We start from the raw sequence: 19,256 nt of genomic DNA on the forward strand, positions 1-19,256 counted from the left end.
TGCATTGACAAAATATCAGCATACACAACATACAGGAGGATGACTTACATATTTTTTCCTCTTCCTGTGAATAAAATATGACCTGGAGCGTGCAAAAAAAAAAATTATTTTTTTATATTTAGAGTGTGTCAATCTCTGGATTCAGACAATGTGACAAATAGAGCAAAAACCAGCAAATCTCTAACTAAAAACAAATTAACGCTGGACAGACAGACAGACAGACGGACACCGACTTGATGATGGGACACGGGGTCAAACCCGAGTTCACACGGAGTGCAAAAAGTTTGTGACCAGTGACAACATCATCAAAGGCCAACTCAAAGACCTTTGACCCCTCTGGTCAAGGACATGGGCACGAAAATGAGGATTCATTATTTTTAATTGGATGGCCGACCACAAAATTGGGGCTTCCGAGTGGGTCGGCACCCCCCCACCGAAAGCTTCGCGGCCTGATGTTTGGTGTGACTCGATTATTGATGGTGGCCGAGATAGCGGTTGTAGTAAAATGCAGTACAATAAGTTAAAATATGAGAGAACTTAATTGATCTCAGTAGTTCAATTAAAAATAGAAAATTACATTATATTATTCAAATTCATTAAAATGCATTGGAAAAATATTTTTTAGGATCCTGTGCAGTTTTTGGCTAAATTTTTGTAAATACTTTTGTAATACTGTTTTTTTTAATGATGATATCGCTAACAAAAATCATTAACATCCATCCATCCATTTTCTGAGCCGCCTATCCTCACAAGGGTCGCGGGAGTGCTGGAGCCTATCCCAACTATCTTCCGGTAGTAATCGGGGTACACCCTGAACTGGTCGCCAGCCAATCGCAGGGCAAATGGAGACAGACAACAGCTGCACCTATGGGCAATTTAGAGTGTCCAATTAATGTTGCATGTTTTTGGGACGTGGGAGGAAACCGGAGTGCCCGGAGAAAACCCACGCAGCCACGGGGAGAACATGCAAACTCCACACAGGCGGGGCCAGGATTTGAACCCCGGTCCTCAGAACAGTGGGGCCAATGCTCTAAAAAGTTCCCCCAACGTGCCGCCAATCATAAATATGATAAACTAAATCTTGAACCACTTCACTGTGCATGTTGTGAATCTATGCAAGCTTCACCGTTTATATTCGACCAATGGAACACGTTTTCCATAATATTCCATTTTAGGATGCATCTCCATATACAGTAAAATATATATAAGTATCTCCATATACAATTGAAGCCAGAAGTTTACATACACTGCGCAAAAACACGCTTCAATTTTTGTCTCACTGTCAAATCAGACTAAATCTCTCCCGTTTCAGGTTAGTCAGGATCACCAAAATTATTCAATTCTGTTCAATTCCACAATAATGAGAAATAGAATTTCTTGGAGAATTGAATATTATCAGTTAAAGGTTTGGAGGAATCGTCCAGGAATCCAGCAGATGCTGTCATATACTTGTGGAAAGTTCCCCAAAACATTTGACCTACGTCATGCAGTTTACATTTTTAAATTCAAAGGTTTAATCTGATTTGACTTCAGACAGTGACACAAAAAAAATGATTTTTTTTTTTTTGCACTGTGTATATGAACTTCTGATTTCAACTGCACATACACTCAAAACTGATCAAGAAAACACTTGGTTCGACAAAATAAAAAACATCTGCCGTTGAGACTTGAATGTTGAAGGCTTTTCCTATAATAATACCCAACAGCGCCATCATTTGTCTTCTTCAATACCTAAATACATTGTTTAATACTCTTTTTTTAAAAAAGTGGCTTTCTATACCTGGACGGAGCTGGTTCCGGGACGTCGCCTTTAAAAGTGGCAATGAGTTGCTTCTCCCTCGTCAGCAGGTCGTCAATGAGATTCTGCCGTCTGTCCGCTTCTGACTGCATTCTGTTGACGTCGCGTTAAGGTCGTCACATTTTTGCCACTTGCCGCTGTTGCGCGAGTTCGATCTATTATTTTCAATTGCAACTGTCCTATAACTTTAACGGTTGGAAGTCACTCCTAACACCTTCGGATAGGAAGAATCACAAAAGACAATTGACAGACAACAAATATTTTAACAAGATTTGCATCTTGTGTTTTGGACGTTTCATAAGATATGTTTCAAGGCAAGGTGCCGACAAGTGCTTAAAAAAATACAATAACTTGACAACCTGTGAAGCCTTTGCATTTGACCAATATAATTATTCTTTAAAAAAAAAAAAAAAAAGAGGTTTCAAGCTGCCGATTGCCACTACCGGTTAGAATTTGCTATCAAACTCATCATAAAACGGAGACAATTACACGTTGTGTCTATGACAGGGGTGTCAAACTCAAATTCACAGTGGGCCAAAATTTTAAATTGAACAAAGCCACGGGCCAAGGTTGAACAAATGAACCTTTTAATATGGAACCAAACAAGTGTGAAAAACTTGTAATGCCAGCGGGCCAGCTCTAATATTAATTTGAAATTGCCTCGCGGGCCAAATATAATAACACCGCAGGCCAGAGTTTGACACCTATGGTCTATGAAACAGGAGACAAACGAAAATATTACGGCCAAGCTGGCTAGAAATTAAAATAACAAGAAAATAAAATGCAATAATGCCAGCTGCGTGTTTAAAACAATTTGAAGATGCGGATTAATCATCCATTTTATGCAGGAGTCACAGAGATATGTCTGCAGAGGGCGTGAGGCATTCAATAGTAATGGGATGTGGAGGAATCGCACAGACCCAGAACGCCTCGCATTATTGAAGGAGAACTGAAAGTCATGTTGGGATGCAAATATTTTTACTGGAGTGCAAGTTCTCAGACGTCAAACCAAAAAAAAAGCACTTTTGAGTGGGCGACTTCCCAGGAGCGCCTTTTCAAAGTAAACTGCTGCCCTCTATTGCACAACTTATGTTATTACAAATTCCAAATCCAGTCTCATGATTTCTATTTGGAGGAAAGGATACATGCGCCGTGACGAAGAAGTCCTCAGCAAACTCTCTTTCAGATGGGAAATACTTTGTTTGAGCTTCTGAAGTGACGCCCGCAGTGTCATGTTAATCTAAGATAAAAATGTCAATTTTTTTTTTTTTTTTTTTTAAAAACAAGCTGACACATTCAAATAGAGAAGTACAGCGTCAACGTTTCATCACCTTGGCTGGATTTCCTCCGGTTCTTTGCTGTCTGTTGCGTTCATGGATGTTTTCAGCAATTTCTTGTGCCAGTCGACAAGTGGCGTCGTAATTCTGTAACCTGAGCAGCAAGGATGAGAATAAAAATGTCTGAGCTGAGCCATTGACAACCCCAATCATCCTATGAAAAAAAGGTTAACTTAAACAGCAGATGGTTTACTGATTTATGAAGGAATCTATTTGGTCGATAAAGACTTTTTCCATCGACGTTTTGCAAAATGATAACACGCCAATCGACAAATCATGTGACATTGAGAGTTCCACTTTTGCTCACTTTCCTTACTGCACTGTACCGAGTTAAAAACTCACATTCTGTAGTTTATAAATGCATACTTTTTGTGTGATGCCATACAATTTGATACACAATGACAAAAAAATAATAATATATATTTCTTCCTCGTTATCACAAAGGGCAAACTCCACTTGAGAAGAAAACAAAAGGTGCTGAACTTTCGTCGAGTTCTGAGCACAGAATTCCTGCAAATTGTGTAACCGAATAATTAAAGTCATTATTTACCAGGTATCCTGAGACATTTTATGAGCGGGGTGGAGAAATCTTTTTAAAAAATAGCTCCGCTTAGCTTGAATCACTCAGTAATGAAGCATTTCCTGTTTGGGTGTGACGTCACTACAGTGTTGTATGAGGAACAAACTTCATTGTGTTAGCAAAGTGATCATTTCTGCCACCCATTGAGCAGAAATAAGCATTTCCTTGGCTCTCTTTTGGTCTTTGCTTACTCAACAGCACCATAATTATTGGTACACATTACAGTTTCATCATATTATATTAGATATTTTCGTGTCTTTTTTGTATAACAGGACTTCATTTTAATAATATAGATTTTTTTGCACACATATTACAGGTATTCTATATTGGAAAGGAGAAATGGATAGATAGATAGATAGATAGATAGATAGATAGATAGATAGATAGATAGATAGATAGATAGATAGATAGATAGATAGATAGATAGATAGATAGATAGATAGATAGATAGATAGGGATGGATGGATGGATGGATGGATGGATGAATAAAAATAGATAGATAGATAGATAGATAGATAGATAGATAGATAGATAGATAGATAGATAGATTAGATAGATAGATAGATAGATAGATAGATAGATAGATAGATAGATAGATAGATAGATAGATAGATAGATAGATAGATAGATAGAGCAGTTCACCAAAGGGACACCGGGTCACCAAGACATTTACATGAACTGTCATGGAAAGTGTCCGGAATGTTTCTAGGAATTCACGTGACATTTTCCATTGCTTAGCAACAATGGCTACAGTTACATATTGTGTATTTTGTATTGAAATGCCTTTTTTTTTTTTTTTTTTTTTTACAAAAAAAGATTTCTTTAGATTTAAGTGCATATATATGTAGGAACACTCTTTTTTTTTCAATTCAAACCAAATGACATGAAGATCAAAAAAATTAGATTATTAAGAGTTTAATATATTTTAAGAGCTTCTGGCACCCATAACACCAGTTTTTGTTATGATCCGTGTTTTATTTCTGGAATCTGTCATCATAAAACAACACGAATGTGAAAAGATATCCACAAGTGCCGTTTGTTTTTCAGCATCGGTCTTGGAGCCCACATGTGAGGCGAGGTAGAGGTTGAATGTGTCATGCCCAAACAGTGGATCTGTTTAGATCAAAACAACACTTGTTGTGTTGAATAATAACTTTTTTTAAAGATTTCCCAGAATAGCCCTATTTGGCATTTCGATCCCGGACAATTTCAGGGAAGGAGCAGTACCGGTCGGCCGCTCGAAATGACCTTATTTTGGGTACGTTTGAATACGTTGAACACGGTCATTTTTGACAAATACAAAACGGCTGACTATGAATGCAAATGAGTGTCAATGAGTTACAATACAATATTTCGTACACATCACTGGAGAATTTTACTTAGAGGACACGTGAAAAAAAGTGTTCTAGGAGTACATCATTTGCAGTTATAATTTCCATTTCAGTCATGACCATTATGGCATTGTAATTGTTGTCCTTATTGCCGATTACATTCCTCTGAGAAGAGGACACTCGTTGCTGTCGGATTTAAAGCAGGTGAGTACGTGCAAGCAGTCACCACAAACAAGCCTCGCCCCTATGCCTCTCCGCTCACGGGCCTATATAAGATCCTGGATCTCCAAAAATGCAGCACACCTCCAGCTTTTGTGATTTTGTGATTTCTGAGAAGACTCGATTCACGTCTCGAGATCAGCTGCGGAAGTACGAATCCGGCCCGAGCACGATGACGGGAGGCAGAAGCAGGCAGAGGTCTCATTCCTATTACAACCCTGAGGACAGCAAGACTTATGGAGTGCAGATACCGACAAAAGAGGCCAGTCAAAGACCTCGCTCAAGGTAGGAGTTCTCTGGAACGGTCATGAGAGATCGCTGAATCCATCATCTAATGCATGCTTTCCAGGTCTTTTTACAGTTATGAAACATCAGAGCATGACTCTGACAATGATTTGGGATGCCTATCAGTGTCCAGTCCACTTAAGCAGAAGGCGACTACTCCACCCCAGCATACAGTGCACAAAAATGACAAGTCCAAATCCAAACCAAACAAGCACTTACAATCAAGAGACCTTAATGGTAAGTGCATCTCTTCGTTAAGGTCGAGTTTGACAACCCTCGTTAAACGCTGGACGCGTGTTCAGGCAGCAGAGGCAGTCTCAAGTGTGTGTCCATGATGACCATCTCTGAGTTGGACAACTGGGAGATCTGCTCCAGTTCTGGCATGAAATATGGTCAGTTTGTGGACTGGGAGAAGATCGATCCAGAAGCTGCAGAACGGTACCAGCAGATATTGGAAAGCGAGCACCAGCAGCTGAAGGCCATGGGAAGGGAAGGATTCTGGTCCACGCCTCATACACTGAGGGCAAAGGCTTACTATCACATCATCCACGGGATCCACTCCAGGTAAGCGCTTCAAATCTCAAGGCAAGAGAGCGGAGAAATGCTTCTGTGGGGCTGAAAAGTTAACTGTGGTCCTCATTGACGCATCATGGCAATTCCCAGATATCGCTCCAAATATGTATTCAAATGTAGTGCAACGAGAGGAAGGAGGCAACCGGATTTCTCACAAAGATTTATGACAATATGAGACAATGATCACATGCAGACAGAAAACGTAACACAAAAGAGAAACTGTAAACTGTCCACAAACAAACTCATCAATTGAAAGATCCATCCATCCATTTTCTTTGCCGCGTATCCTCACAAGCTCAGTTTTCCATTACAGAACCCAAACTGATCGGGAATATTGTTATCTGTGGTGTAGGTGTGTCAGTCCAGAAAGGGACGTCTACTACGAACTCAGCAGGAAGCTGTTTGGAGAACAAAAACTCAGCACCCACCCAGTTCCAGAGTACATGGAGGCAGGAGAAATACCGAGGTACAACTACAATACACTCTATAGATGTGGGGATTAAACTTGTGGGACGAATAGCATAAATAAATATGAACAGTTCAAGTAAGACAGTTGTAGTGATGACATTGCATTGTAATTGATCTTTTTCAGGTACTGCCTCAACAAGGCGGGTCTCAATTCCGTTAAAAAGATTCTTCTGTGTCTGGGGAGGTATTTCCCAGACATGAACTTTTGCCCCATCCTCCCTGCTTTGGTGGCGCTCATCTTACATTTCAGCCAGGACGAAGCGGAATGTTTCTACAGCGTTTCCAGACTGATTTGCTACAATGACCCAAATAAGCGTTACATTGACCAGACCTTCCTCACATACCGAGCCTCGTGCATGACCTTTGGAGACCTCGCCAACAGGTGTTGCCGGGGCATCCGGAAGCTGATAGCCAGTTCTCACCAGAATCTTTTTGAGTTTTACTCCGACTGGATCATGTGGATTTTTGCTGATCTTCCATTCACATATGCCATCAGAGTACTCGATGTATACCTCCTGGAGGGCTACAAGGTTCTTTACAGGTTTGCAGTTATTTGCTCTCCTTTGAACCTCACTTGAAACCTCAGAAAAACAACAAAATAACCCACTGATACATTTATTTTTGTAGGGTGGCTTTAGCTTTGCTGAGCCTCTACAAAGTGTCCGTGTCATCCAGAGTTGCAGATGTGGAGGATTTCCGAACCGACATGAAAAGGTTCGTGCAGAATGTGGGTCGTCACTGCACGGTTGAGAATCTTTTGAGTAGAGCCTTTCTGGTTCCGATTGCCACGAGGAGAGAACTCAACCTCCTCTTCAAAGCCAACAAGGTCTCCCTCATGCAAAAAGGGGTCAGCGTCCACCAGAAGAGGTGAGGGCGCAAGAAAAGTTTTACATTTAATGCGAGAGAAAACTATTAATCAAATATTGCTCTCTCCTGTATACAGTAACTCACCACGTACAGTGTATAACAGTTCCTCATTGTTATAGACTTACCATTGGTATTTTGATCCTACAGGCAATCAGTGGATACTGTGGACTTCAGCAACCTGAGCTCCTGTGTTGTGACAGCGACAGAGATGCGAGTAGTCTGGGCCTGGATACCGGAACGCTTTGCCCTTTTCAGTCCCATTAAGCTGTTTAGTACAGCAGAACACGGAGGAAGTCTCGCTTCGTAAGTCACCACTTTACACAATTGGAAGCACAACAAGTGATACTCGGAGACTGTTTACCGGAAGTTCCTTTGTACCTTTTAATGGATATAAACCGTCAGTGATTGACTACCAAACAATGCAGGGTTTACCCCACTTCTTGCCCAAAGTCAGCTGGGATAAGGACCAGCTCATCGTAACCCTAATGATGACATGCGGTACAGAAAATGGATGGCTGAATGGGTGGTCTTTTTTTCCCCCCTTACATGAACAACAATTTTAAACCAAAAAAACCCAAACCCCTCCGCAAAAAGTCACTTTTAACCAAAGTGGTTCCAGAGCAGGTTCACAAACTAGTGTCAGTTCTTTCTTTGTCCATCACCAACCAACCACAAGGACCCATTTCAGCGATGGGAAACCTGGCGCTAGCATCAGACCCAAACCTAACGGGGCAAGATTCAGAATGGACTCAAAGTTGTTTTGAATCATACACAATGTGGTTCCTCCTCTTTATTATTTTATTGGCTTGATGGATTATTTATTCATTCATATTCATCAATTTCTTTCCTCAAGATTCTACTATCATGTGGAGGGTCACGAACCCGCAGTGTTGATCATCAAAACAGTGGATGAAGAGGTACCGTTACCTACATACTGTATATATAGCCGCTAGGCATACATACAATTTGCAAATGATGATGATTTCTAATCCCTTTTCTAATGGATTGAATTGTTTTGCTCAGGTCTTCGGCGCCTTCATTTCATCAGACATAACAGAGAGGCACAAGTACGACACCGATAAAGTAACATTTTTTGGAACATGCGAATGTTTTGTTTTTACAGTGAGTTCTCCGATCAATATCTCGCATCACAATTGTATTGGCATGTCCACCTTCGTCTAAGAAATATGAATGCCCTTTCAGCTCCGTCCCAACATGGAGCGCTACCAGCGAGCCATGGTCAACATAATGACCAGGAAAGTCTGCCCTCAGCAGGCTCAGTTCGGCTCCCAGACGTCCTCCAACGCAACGCTGACGTGTCCTGCCGGGACACCCCAAGACCCCAGCTACTTGACCATCCCTTTCACTGCACCCTCACAGGAACCTTTCACTGCCAAGGAACCAAAGAGATACAAGGAACAAGAAGCTTCCAAGTTCATAGCCTGCAGTGATGAACATCTTATTATTGGTAGGTCAATGGCATGGTTAGGTCCCGGAGTTTTTAACAATTTTTCCTGTATTGACCACGAAGGTTGGCCAAAAACAGGCCACGACCAGTCCTTAATCAGTTGACGGTTGATCACTTTTGATACGTGATGTTCATTGGGGACCTCCTTGGATGCCCAGTCCTTCTCCCGAGCTGATTGGATGTTAAAATCAGCTCGTGGATCGGTGGATGGGAGGAGCCTTCATCTTTTAGAGCATCTTTGGTTAGATCTTATTGGCCGATTGTTTGGATGGTCAACACCATTCGTTGAGCAAATTGTCCCAGTTATCGACACGAGTGCTCAAAATGTGTGTGGGATCACCTGGACCAAACAGGGGCGCAATATTCTCCTCTAGACCCCATGACTGATATTATATTTTACAATATTACACAATATCTCATGACCTAACTATGAAAGAATCACTGCAATGAAGCTCGTTATATCCAAGGTATCAACATCATTCTGCCTGCTTCCAGGTGGGAACAGAGGCTACGCGATCTGCCTTCAGCCGAACCTCGAGGCGGGCTACACGGAGACTTGTGACACGTTCAAAAGCCTGCCACTCTGCAAAAGACATTTCAAAATCCAGTCTCTGGAAGTGTGGGGAATCCAGAACTCTATTTACTTTCCTCACTGTTTTCCCTCCCAGCACAATATATAGTTCAGTCTCACCCCTTTTACTTTTACATGGTTTTTATTGGACTTTTTTAATGATCTATTGTATTATATTGGTTGAAATTATTTTACAATTTTCTTTCTAATATCAAAAAACAAGCCCTCAGGGATTTACAAACCCACAAAAAATAGGTCGAGTTGGAGAGGACACCCGGTCAGAGACTGTGTGTGGACAAACAAGTCATGTGCAGTTTTCAATATGCGTGTGCGTGAGGCATTCGGTTGAATTCCACTTCATAAAGTTAGATTATTTCTTTACACATATGACATATGGATGTAAAAACAATAAAAGAGTACATTCTCTTGTGATTTTTTTTTTGTTGAAAAATAATGCAGCTAAAAGCATATTTTAAAGACCCTTATCGCTTCGGACTTATAGCCATGAATATGTATAACAGGAGGATTTCATATTTTATAGTGAGGTTTGAATTAACCATGCAAAAAAAAAAAAAAAAAACACGCACAAAAAGCTACATCTTTTGTAATTACATTTTGAATAAATGTGGTACAAGATATTTGTAATATAGCTGCAACAAGTCGAGACAATGTTTAGAGATGATTAATTTTGCCAAGTCAAAAGTGAACGATGGATATTTGCAATGATATTTCGCTTATGAATTTAGTTATTACTTATTTATGAATTATATTTGAAAGAAAAAGAAGAAGATTTCCCTGATGACAAACAAACTCACTTTTGCAATTCATGTGTACGGGATATGCAGTGCAGTTGCATACGGTTGCAAGTGCAATACTGACGTTGGAGATATCTGAGATGATAATTATGGATAGGAATAATGTAGTTGATGATATCTTAAATGTTCTTTTTGACTTGGGATAACTGATTTACACCAGTGATTCCCAAACAGTGTGCTGGGGTACATTAGTGTACCGTGAGCGCTCTTCAGGTGTGCCGTTGGAAGTTATCCAATTTTATGTAATTGCTAAAAAAAAATATATATATATATATATTCCAAGAAATAATGGATCTTTATTCATCTATTTATGCAAGTGAGCCACAATGACAGACAGAACCAAAAAAAAAATCCTCTTCTATTAGATGGCAGGAAGTACATACAGTAATTAATCGATCAATTTTTGGTGACATTTACTTTTGTTGGTGTGCCGTGGGATTTTTCAATTGTAAAATATGTACCTTGGCTGTATAAAGGTTGGAAATCACCGATTTACAGAATTTGTCAATTACAGTTGCAGTCTATGTGAAGGCCTGCCAGACAGATAGATCATGCAAAGAAATTTTTATTGTACGCCTTTCACGCATCCATTATTTGAGACGCTTATCCTCACAGGGGTCGCGGGAGTGCTGGAGCCTATCCCTCCTATCTTCGGGCAGGAGTAGGGATAAATCTTGAACTGTTTGCCAGCCAATTGCAGGGAAGAGGAGAAACTGTAAACGCCACACAGGCGGGACCAGGATTTGAACCGGAGTCCTCAGTAGTGTGGGGCACACGCTCTAATCACTCGTCCCCCAGGCCTTCAGATGTATTAAAAAATGCACAAAATAAATATGCACAAGAGCTATAACATCAATATAAATTAGGTACAACACAGTAAGTAACTTTACTGCCAAAATCAATAAAGTGTCAGATGCAAGGTTGTAATTCGCCGTTAGTGTATTCATATTACACGCGAATTGGATATGTTGAAGAGTGACGTCTAAGTGTGCAAAATTTCCAAGGTAATACGGAACATGTAAACGCACCACAACAGTGACTGAGCATCAACGCCCCCCCCCCTCCAACACCACCACCACCACCACCACCACCAAAAAAAAAAAAAAAAAAACTGTTTTCGAAACAGTACCATCTACAGTTTAAGAACCGTGGCATTGGCCTCTTTCACTGTAATCAAAATCCAGTTGAAAGACAATGCGATAACATTCGCACTACTTTGTCGATACAGAGGTAAGTTTGTCAAAACAACGACGGGCTCAACGGTTGTAGCATCCGTGAGTTTAGCCTGCTAGCTCGTTTGTTGGAACGCAGCTAATGCTAACGGCGATTCCCGTGCTCTGCCGGACGTTTTTGCACACAAAAGGACAAACTCCACGTTCACGCTCGGCGTTATCCTCGCACGAGGAGACGGGGCATCGGCATTCCCATCGCCAAAAAAAAACACGTGTTGGGGTTTTAAACGCGTAAATGTGCACAGGGGACGTCCTGTGAGTCGTTCGAGGGGAGATTCGTGAACGCTACTTTCCTGTCATTTTGCTATCATGTCTGCAATCATGGCGTGTGTCGGTTAAATACGACAAACTGAAGACAATAAATGGCGTAATTTGATGGCCTCAGTATTAGGCAAGCCAAACTGCATTCTACTAAGAGAGCGGACTAGCACTATATGCTTAATGAGTATATCAAATATGTCATAGCTTCTATGGAATGATTATGCTAGCATGATTTGATTGCCAGGATGAATGTGTTATCTCAAGGTTCCCAGATGGACTGGTGCAATACGTAAATGAACAGCAACTGTCAAGGCAGCAGAAAAATAAACATGATTGCTAAAGCTGCGTAGCTTGCAGCGTTTTACAACCAACCATAAGAAATTCGACCCACTTTGGGTCCCCACCCACAGTTTGAGAAACGCCTTAATAGCAATATAGTTGCATTCTTATTCTCACATAATTCACTCATTTAGCAGTGTTAATAATGGTTCAGTTTGAGGGGTAAATTTGCTACGTTACAATATATATTTATTAAACTGATAGACCGATGATCATATTTGGCATATTGATGGATCTTGCCGTCAACCTTTATTTATTACAGAAGACCTGTTTATGTTTAAGTTTTCACTTAAATTTGTAAAACAAAAAACATGTTGAGCCGAGGAGCTCGCTGCACTTTATGTTACAATGTTAAAACATGTCTATTTTCTAAGTTAAGAAAACTTTAAACATGTTAAAAGCGGTGTTTGCAGTTTACATAAAACACAATTTATCATGCATGAAAAAGTGTCTGTGACCTAACGCTAGAATATTAATGATCTTTTGAAAAAATATCCTGCGCTCTGGCCCCATGTTGTGCATCTTATTTAGCTTTGATTATTATTTTAAAGCCTGTTCCACAGATATATTTATACACAGTTACACCCACCAGACTTATTTTTTTTTTAATTTTCCCGGACTATTTACTTTTGGTTAGCAACAAAAGTTTTAATTATTATTATTTTTTTTTTGAAGGAATTGACAGCTCTCGGAAAAAAAAAACCCAGGGTAAACATCTGTGCTATGCTCATCTCATTCACGTTAGCGAGGGACGTGAGTTTGGTTGTACGTGGGTGGAGTAAATTTAGGCTAGGTTGGAATTTTGCTGGCAGTTTGAAAACGGCAAGCTTTTCCTTCAAGTGTTGTTGTTTGTATAACTGTAACTTCTGTCACCAACATTTTACCTTTTACCCCAAATGAATATCGGCTCCGAATATCGTTTATCGGCCTGATAGTTGGAGATATTGGCCCTTGATGTGTGTCTAATTTTTGTGTTTCTCTCTTTATCAAACGAATTCAAGTATTTAGTTGTTATATTTCTCCTTAACAGGTCCTTTGTCTTTTTTTTTTTTCAGTTCTGGTCATGTCATAGAATTAATCAGTATTATCTGTATATTTTTTTCCCAAAAATTTAACGGTAATTGTGTGTGTAGTGTTTTCCAAGGCCTCAGCCATGGAGGAAGACAGTTCATCTGTGACAGATCACTCCTCAGACGAAAGTAAGGCTTGAGACCCTTGAATATTTTAAGATCTTGACAGTGTTGAACATGGAGCAAATGTAATTATATGTTGGATGTAATTTCAATAGTGATTCTTCGATGTGTTTACTCCTAAGGTGCCAAAGCGTTTGACATTGAGTATATCGTCGAGTCTGACCCCAACGATGACTTGTCCTCCTCTGAGCCCGAGGACGACAAAAAGCCCAAGAAGAAGCAACGCAAGAGCCACCCCTGCGCCGTTTGCAACAAAATGTTTGACAGGCTTTCCAAACTGAAGAGGCACCAGTCGGTCCACACGAGGCCAAAGACCTTAAAGACTCGCTATACATGTATGCATTGTGTGAAGACTTTCACAGACGAAGAGAAACTGTTACGACACCAGGATACCCACAACCGGACAAAGGAGCACCCTTGCCCCGACTGCAATAAAGTGTTTAACAAGCCTTCCCGGCTAGTGCGCCATCAACGCATCCACGCCAGAAAACCAAAGGTGCCCCACCAGTGTTCCTTCTGCGCCAAGACATTCGATAAACTTTACAGGCGTATCCGTCACGAGCGAATGCATACGGGGGAGAGGCCTTTCACCTGCTCCTACTGCGGGAAGGGATTCTCTGAGATGGGTCACTGCAAAGCTCACGAAAAGACGCACCAGGACAATCCGGAGAAGCCGCACCGCTGCCCCGACTGCGACATGTCCTTCTTCAAGGCCTCGGAACTCGGTCGACACCAGCGCTCGCACACCGGGGAGAAACCTTTTCAGTGCAGCGAATGCGACAGCACCTTTGCTCGTTCCGAGAGTCTAAAGAGGCACATGAGGAGCCACACGGGGGAGCGGCCGTACGTCTGCATCACTTGCAACAAGGGTTTTTACTCCCGTCAGGATTTGAACATTCACTTGCTGATCCACTCGGGAGAGAAGCCCCATCTTTGCCCTGTGTGCGGCAAAGGCTTTTCGCAGCTGGGCAACATGAAGGAGCACGAGAAGAACGTCCACGTGCGGTCCGAGAAGTACGTTTGCAACGAATGCGGGGCCACCTTCACCAGGTACAAGTCGCTGAACCTGCACCAGAGGGTGCACACCGGGGAGAGGCCTTACCGTTGCCTGCCGTGCGGTCGCAGCTTTTCCTGGAGTCACTGCCTGAGCAGACACCGCAGGACTCACGCTCACAAGCAGATGTTGAGCGACGGGGCCAAAGACCTTGAAGATTTTCCAGAGCTTGTTGAGGATCAGTGCAGTTGAACACTGATCTGGCGCTAGCCTCGCAATACTGGTCCCAGACAAGCGTGAACATTTTGCTGACTGCTGTTAATACGGTAAGAAGCCAGGGGCAGTGACTACGGGTCCCTGGTGCGAACATTCAATTGCCATATTCAGGAAACCAGCGAACTCTTGTCACACCTTGTTTTGTAAACACTACAGACAAACACGGTAACTAACGGACATTACATTGGTGACTTGATGTTATACAGTGCCGTGAAAAAGTATGCACCCCCTTCCTGATTTCCGTTTGTTTTGTTTTTGCACATCTTAGACGCAAAGGTTTCAAATCGTCAAACCTTTTTGATATCACTCAGAGACAACCGAAAGGAAATCCAAAATGCAGTTTTCAAATGACAATTACATTTATTAGGCATTTAAAAAAAAAAAAATCCAAATCTTTTTGACCCTCTGTGAAAAGGTAATTACCCCCCTGAGCCTAATAACGGGTTGTTGGCAGCAATAACTGAAATCAAGTTTTTGCGATACTTGGTGTCAAGTCTTTCACATCAGTCTGGAGGAATTTCGTCCCACTGTTCTTTGCAACTGCCTGTTTAAGGTCACGCCACAGCATCTCAATTGAATTTAAATCCGGACTTTGACTTGGGCTCTCCAAAACCTTGCCTTTGTTCTTTTTGAGCCATTCAGAGATTGACTTCCTGGTGTGTTTCGGATTGTCGTCCTGCTGCACCGTTCTCCTTCAGGATTTTCTGGGAAATGGGAGAATTCAATTTTCCATCAATCACAGCTGTCACGACCAGAACACGGGGTTGAACCCAAATGCACAACGTAGGAGGCACAGAGGCAGTTTATTCAGACTGGTGTCGAGAACCCAACGGGCAGTCCATGAAAGCAGGCGTCAGTCGGCAGGCAGGAGTCGGTACATGAGAGAGCAGGAACAGGACCAGGAAATTGCGGGAACGAGGCATGAGGCAATGATCTGGCAAAGGCCAGACCGTACGTGTGGTTCTATATAAATGGGAGGTGATTACTTGAGACAAGGCGCAGGTCTGCCTCCGCTGATTACGGCAGGTGCGTGCCGCATCGGGGACCGGTACGGCCAGGACAGGGACCGGCTGGCAGGGCCATGACACACAGCAAGTTGTCCTGTTCCTGAGGCAGGAAATCAGCCCCAGACCATCACACGGCCACCAACATGCTTCCCCGTCGGCACAATATTCTTTTTAGCAAAAGCTGGGCCATTTTTACGATAGGCGTAACGGGCCGGATACCTTCCAAAAGTCGTCAGTCCACAGAATATTTCTCTAAAAAGTCTTGAGGATCATCAAGATGTTTTTGGGGAAATGTGAGAGTAGCATTTGTATGGTTTGCTGACAGCAAGGGTTTTCGTCTGAGAACTCTCCCATCGATAGCGTTTTTGGCCAGTGTTTTTCTTATGGTGGAGTCATGAACACCGACTTTAACTGAGATCTGCAAGTATTTAAATGTTGTCCGAGGTTCTTTTGTGACCTTCTGGATGAGTCGTCGCACTCTTGTGGTAATTTTAGTGGGTCGTTCACTCCTGGGAAGTTTAGTCTGTTTTCATAGTTTTCTCCTTTTGTAGATAATGGCTCTGACGGTGGTTCGTTGGCACCCCAAAGCCTTGGAAATGGCTTTGTAACATTTTCCAGACTCATGGACTTCAAACTTTTTTTTTTTTTTTTTTTTTTTTGGGTGGTAATTTCTTGAATTTCTTTGGCTTGTAGCATCATGCATTGGTTTTCTCAATCTTGGAGCCCACTTCAGGTTCTCTGACAGATTCTGTTTCAGTGATTTCTTGATTCAACAAGTATGGCGGTAATCAGGTTTGGGTGTACCTTGTGAAATTGAACTCACCTTTCCAAAATTTGTGGTTAGTCACTGTAACTTTGTGATTTAACATTTTACTTTTTCACAGAGGGTCAGAATATTTTTTTTGTGTGTGTGTGTGCCTTAATAAGTTGAATTGTCATTTGAAAACTGCATTTTGTATTTCCTTGAGTTGTCTCTGATATTAAAAATTGGTTGGAAAATTTTTTGTATGATTAAAAAAAAAATAAAAAGCAGAAATCAAGAGGGGGCAAAAAGATTTTCACGGCACTTTATAAGGTTTCCGCTTTGTCAGTTTGCGCTGGCACCAGTTCAGCATGAAAGTGGTGTACGGTGCCCTTGGTATATAAAATACAGTTAAAAGTTGGACTGGACCTCTTTGTTTCCCTTCAACCAGTCTGTTTAAGACAATTTGGACAACTTTATGTGGACGATGTGAGTGTCCACGTTTTGCGTGACGTATGGAATACTTTTCCAACAGCGACAGTTGCTTCCAACTCAGCAATGTTTTTTTTTTTTGTTTTTTTTTTTCCCAAGAAATATAGCGCTCCCTGTTTGCACATGGTCATTAAAGCCCATGTAAAATGAATTCAGTGATTTGTTTCAATACATGACACATGTTTTGAATTTCTGAAAAATGTGCAAAGACTGCTAATTCTGTACAAATGTACCGGATTGTGGAGCGTTGAACTGTTTCTCACCATTTCAGTTTTCTGATTTGGGCAAGGCCAGTAATGCACTATGGTGTCATCAGATGTCTACAAAAAAATAAAATAAAATGCACAAGATTCAAGAAATAACTATAAAAGGTTGATAGAACAGTAAGTATTGAAGTGACAAAATAAAATAGTTGAAGAAACTTTATTGTGAAATGTGTTATACATTACGTACAACATACCTGAAATAGCATTCCCCTCAGATCTACGGTGCTATAGTAGACTAAAGAGTTAAAAATGAATAAATATAAATAAACTGGTCTGTCTAAAATATGTACTTGTGGCAAATAAAGTCTCAGGTGCTGAGTTGTATTGCATTGTTGATCTAGAGAATGATAGTACTGTTGCCTTGCTCATCTAGGTCTGGGTGCCATGCGGTCGTAGCTTTTCCTGGAGTCACCGCCCGAGGAACCACCGCAAGACCGGGTTCACAAGCAGACGTTGAGCAACGTGCCCAAAGATTTTCAAAAGTGATAGCCTTGGAAAACTGGTGCCAGCCAGAGGCTGGACTAAACCTCTTTGGTTCCCTTCAATTCTTGAAATCAAGATAGTTTGGAGAGACCTTTGTGCCACCGTGCACAGTCCAAGTAGGGATTATACTTTTCCTACACAAAGAGTTGTTTCCAACAAAACTGGTGGGGAGAAGTTAGTGTCAAGGGTTTTTTAGGCTAAGGCTAAACTTGTCCCACCCATGCTTGCCCAAGATCGTTAAATGCCCTGTAATGTGATGACGGAGATTTGTTTTTTTAAAAACATGATACTTGTATTCAAGATGATGAGATTGTGATATCCAGTGGAAGGCGGGAGCAGGTGGAGGAACAATTAGAAAGATGGAGGCATGCACTGGAAAGGAGAGGAATGAAGATTAGCCGAAGTAAAACAGAATCTATGTGCGTGAATGACTTGGGGTCAACAATACGGAGTGATGGTGACTGTGGTAAGGGACTGAAGAAATGGGTCAAAGCGGGGTGGAACAGCTGGCGGAAGGTGTCTGGTGTTCTATGTGACAGAAGAGTCTCCGCTAGGATGAAGGGCAAAGTCTATAAAACAGTGGTGAGGCCGGCCATGATGGACGGATTAGAGACGGTGGCACTGAAGAAACAACAGGAAGCAGAAATGGAGGTGGCAGAAATGAAGATGTTGAGGTTCTCGCTCAGAGTGACCACGTTGGATAGGATTAGCAAAGAGCTCATTAGAGGGACGGCCAAAGTTGGATGTTTTGGAGACGAGGTGAGAGAGAGCAGACTTCGATGGTTTGGACACGTCCAGAGGCGAGAGAGTCTGAGGATGGAGCTGCCGGGCAAAAGAGTGAGAGAGAGGAAGACCAAAGAAAAGGTTGATGGATGTGGTGAGGGAGGACATGAAGACTGTGGGTGGTTAGAGAGGAAGATGCACAAGACAGGCTTAGATGGAAAAAGATGACACGCTGCGGCGACCCCTAATGGGACAAGCCGAAATTCAAGATCATCGCTGAAAATGTGCAAAGATGGCAAACTATGTAATAGTGAATTGTAACGCTGTTGCGATCTCGTGAAGAAACGGCACATACGGGATGTGTGCATGTAAGCCACTCCTTGAACCGAAAACAACGTCAGAAGCGTTTGTGCTGGGCGAAGGAAGTCCAGCGAGTAAATGTTGCATTTCAGTTGGAAATCGAGGTCTCGGGTCTGGAGGAAAACTGGCACAAAAGTCAAGCTGCCGAAAGTCCAGGGTGTAGTAATGGGATTGGGAGCCGTGCCAAAATTACCAATACCTGCTTCCTTTTATTGGCATCAAAAATTGAAAAATTCAGCGGTATCGTCAAGAGGATGATGAGGGAACAGAAAACCCGAAATCCAGACGATCTTCAAGCCGATATCAATGATCGTCTCTTTGCTAGGCCACCTTGATCCTGTCATCAATGTGAAAAAGAGCCCCAACAAAGTACTGAGGGAATATTACTTTACCTCCAATTTCTGAAATATGCCGTAATAAAAGGTAAACCAAAAGGCTTGAAATATTTCACTTTGTGTGTGGTGATCTACTGTAGCAATTTCAGTTTTGGGGAAAATATATTGAAATTGACTTTTCCCTCTACATTTTAATTTTTGGACATACCCGGTAAGACAAGTTTACAGAAAATCAGATCAT

At 41.7% G+C, this 19,256-nt stretch overlaps 3 protein-coding genes across 3 annotated transcripts in view; 2 read left to right on the forward strand and 1 right to left on the reverse strand.

Moving 5' to 3' along the window:
• stx8 (syntaxin 8) overlaps positions 1–3,832 on the reverse strand; it is a 37,396-nt gene extending 33,564 nt beyond the window's left edge. Inside the window, exons 1-4 of the mRNA XM_061830658.1 lie at positions 3,686–3,832; positions 3,130–3,229; positions 2,944–3,038; positions 1,781–1,891 (exon numbers count right to left, since the gene is read on the reverse strand). Of these exons, the coding sequence (XP_061686642.1) occupies positions 1,781–1,891; positions 2,944–3,038; positions 3,130–3,229; positions 3,686–3,702 (323 nt within the window). The 5' untranslated portion in view covers positions 3,703–3,832. The remainder of the gene's footprint in view (positions 1–1,780; positions 1,892–2,943; positions 3,039–3,129; positions 3,230–3,685) is intronic.
• A 1,457-nt stretch (positions 3,833–5,289) lies between these two features.
• On the forward strand, positions 5,290–9,922 carry LOC133506473 (TBC1 domain family member 24-like). Its single transcript, XM_061830657.1, has 11 exons — positions 5,290–5,550; positions 5,615–5,787; positions 5,853–6,114; positions 6,476–6,589; positions 6,716–7,132; positions 7,219–7,458; positions 7,606–7,761; positions 8,312–8,375; positions 8,482–8,580; positions 8,662–8,926; positions 9,422–9,922. The coding sequence occupies exons 1-11, from the start codon at positions 5,339–5,341 to the stop codon at positions 9,604–9,606; spliced, it is 2,187 nt and encodes a 728-aa protein (XP_061686641.1). The 5' UTR covers positions 5,290–5,338; the 3' UTR covers positions 9,607–9,922.
• Positions 9,923–11,393: 1,471 nt separating this feature from the next.
• LOC133506567 (zinc finger protein OZF-like) lies at positions 11,394–17,401 on the forward strand. The gene is made up of 3 exons (XM_061830829.1): positions 11,394–11,542; positions 13,278–13,343; positions 13,460–17,401. Exons 2-3 carry the CDS (start codon positions 13,298–13,300, stop codon positions 14,581–14,583), a joined length of 1,170 nt encoding a protein of 389 aa, XP_061686813.1. The 5' UTR covers positions 11,394–11,542; positions 13,278–13,297; the 3' UTR covers positions 14,584–17,401.
• The last annotated feature ends 1,855 nt before the right edge of the window (positions 17,402–19,256 follow it).

The sequence above is a fragment of the Syngnathoides biaculeatus genome, chromosome 9 (genome assembly GCF_019802595.1).
Source record: "Syngnathoides biaculeatus isolate LvHL_M chromosome 9, ASM1980259v1, whole genome shotgun sequence".
NCBI classification, from domain to species: domain Eukaryota; kingdom Metazoa; phylum Chordata; class Actinopteri; order Syngnathiformes; family Syngnathidae; genus Syngnathoides; species Syngnathoides biaculeatus.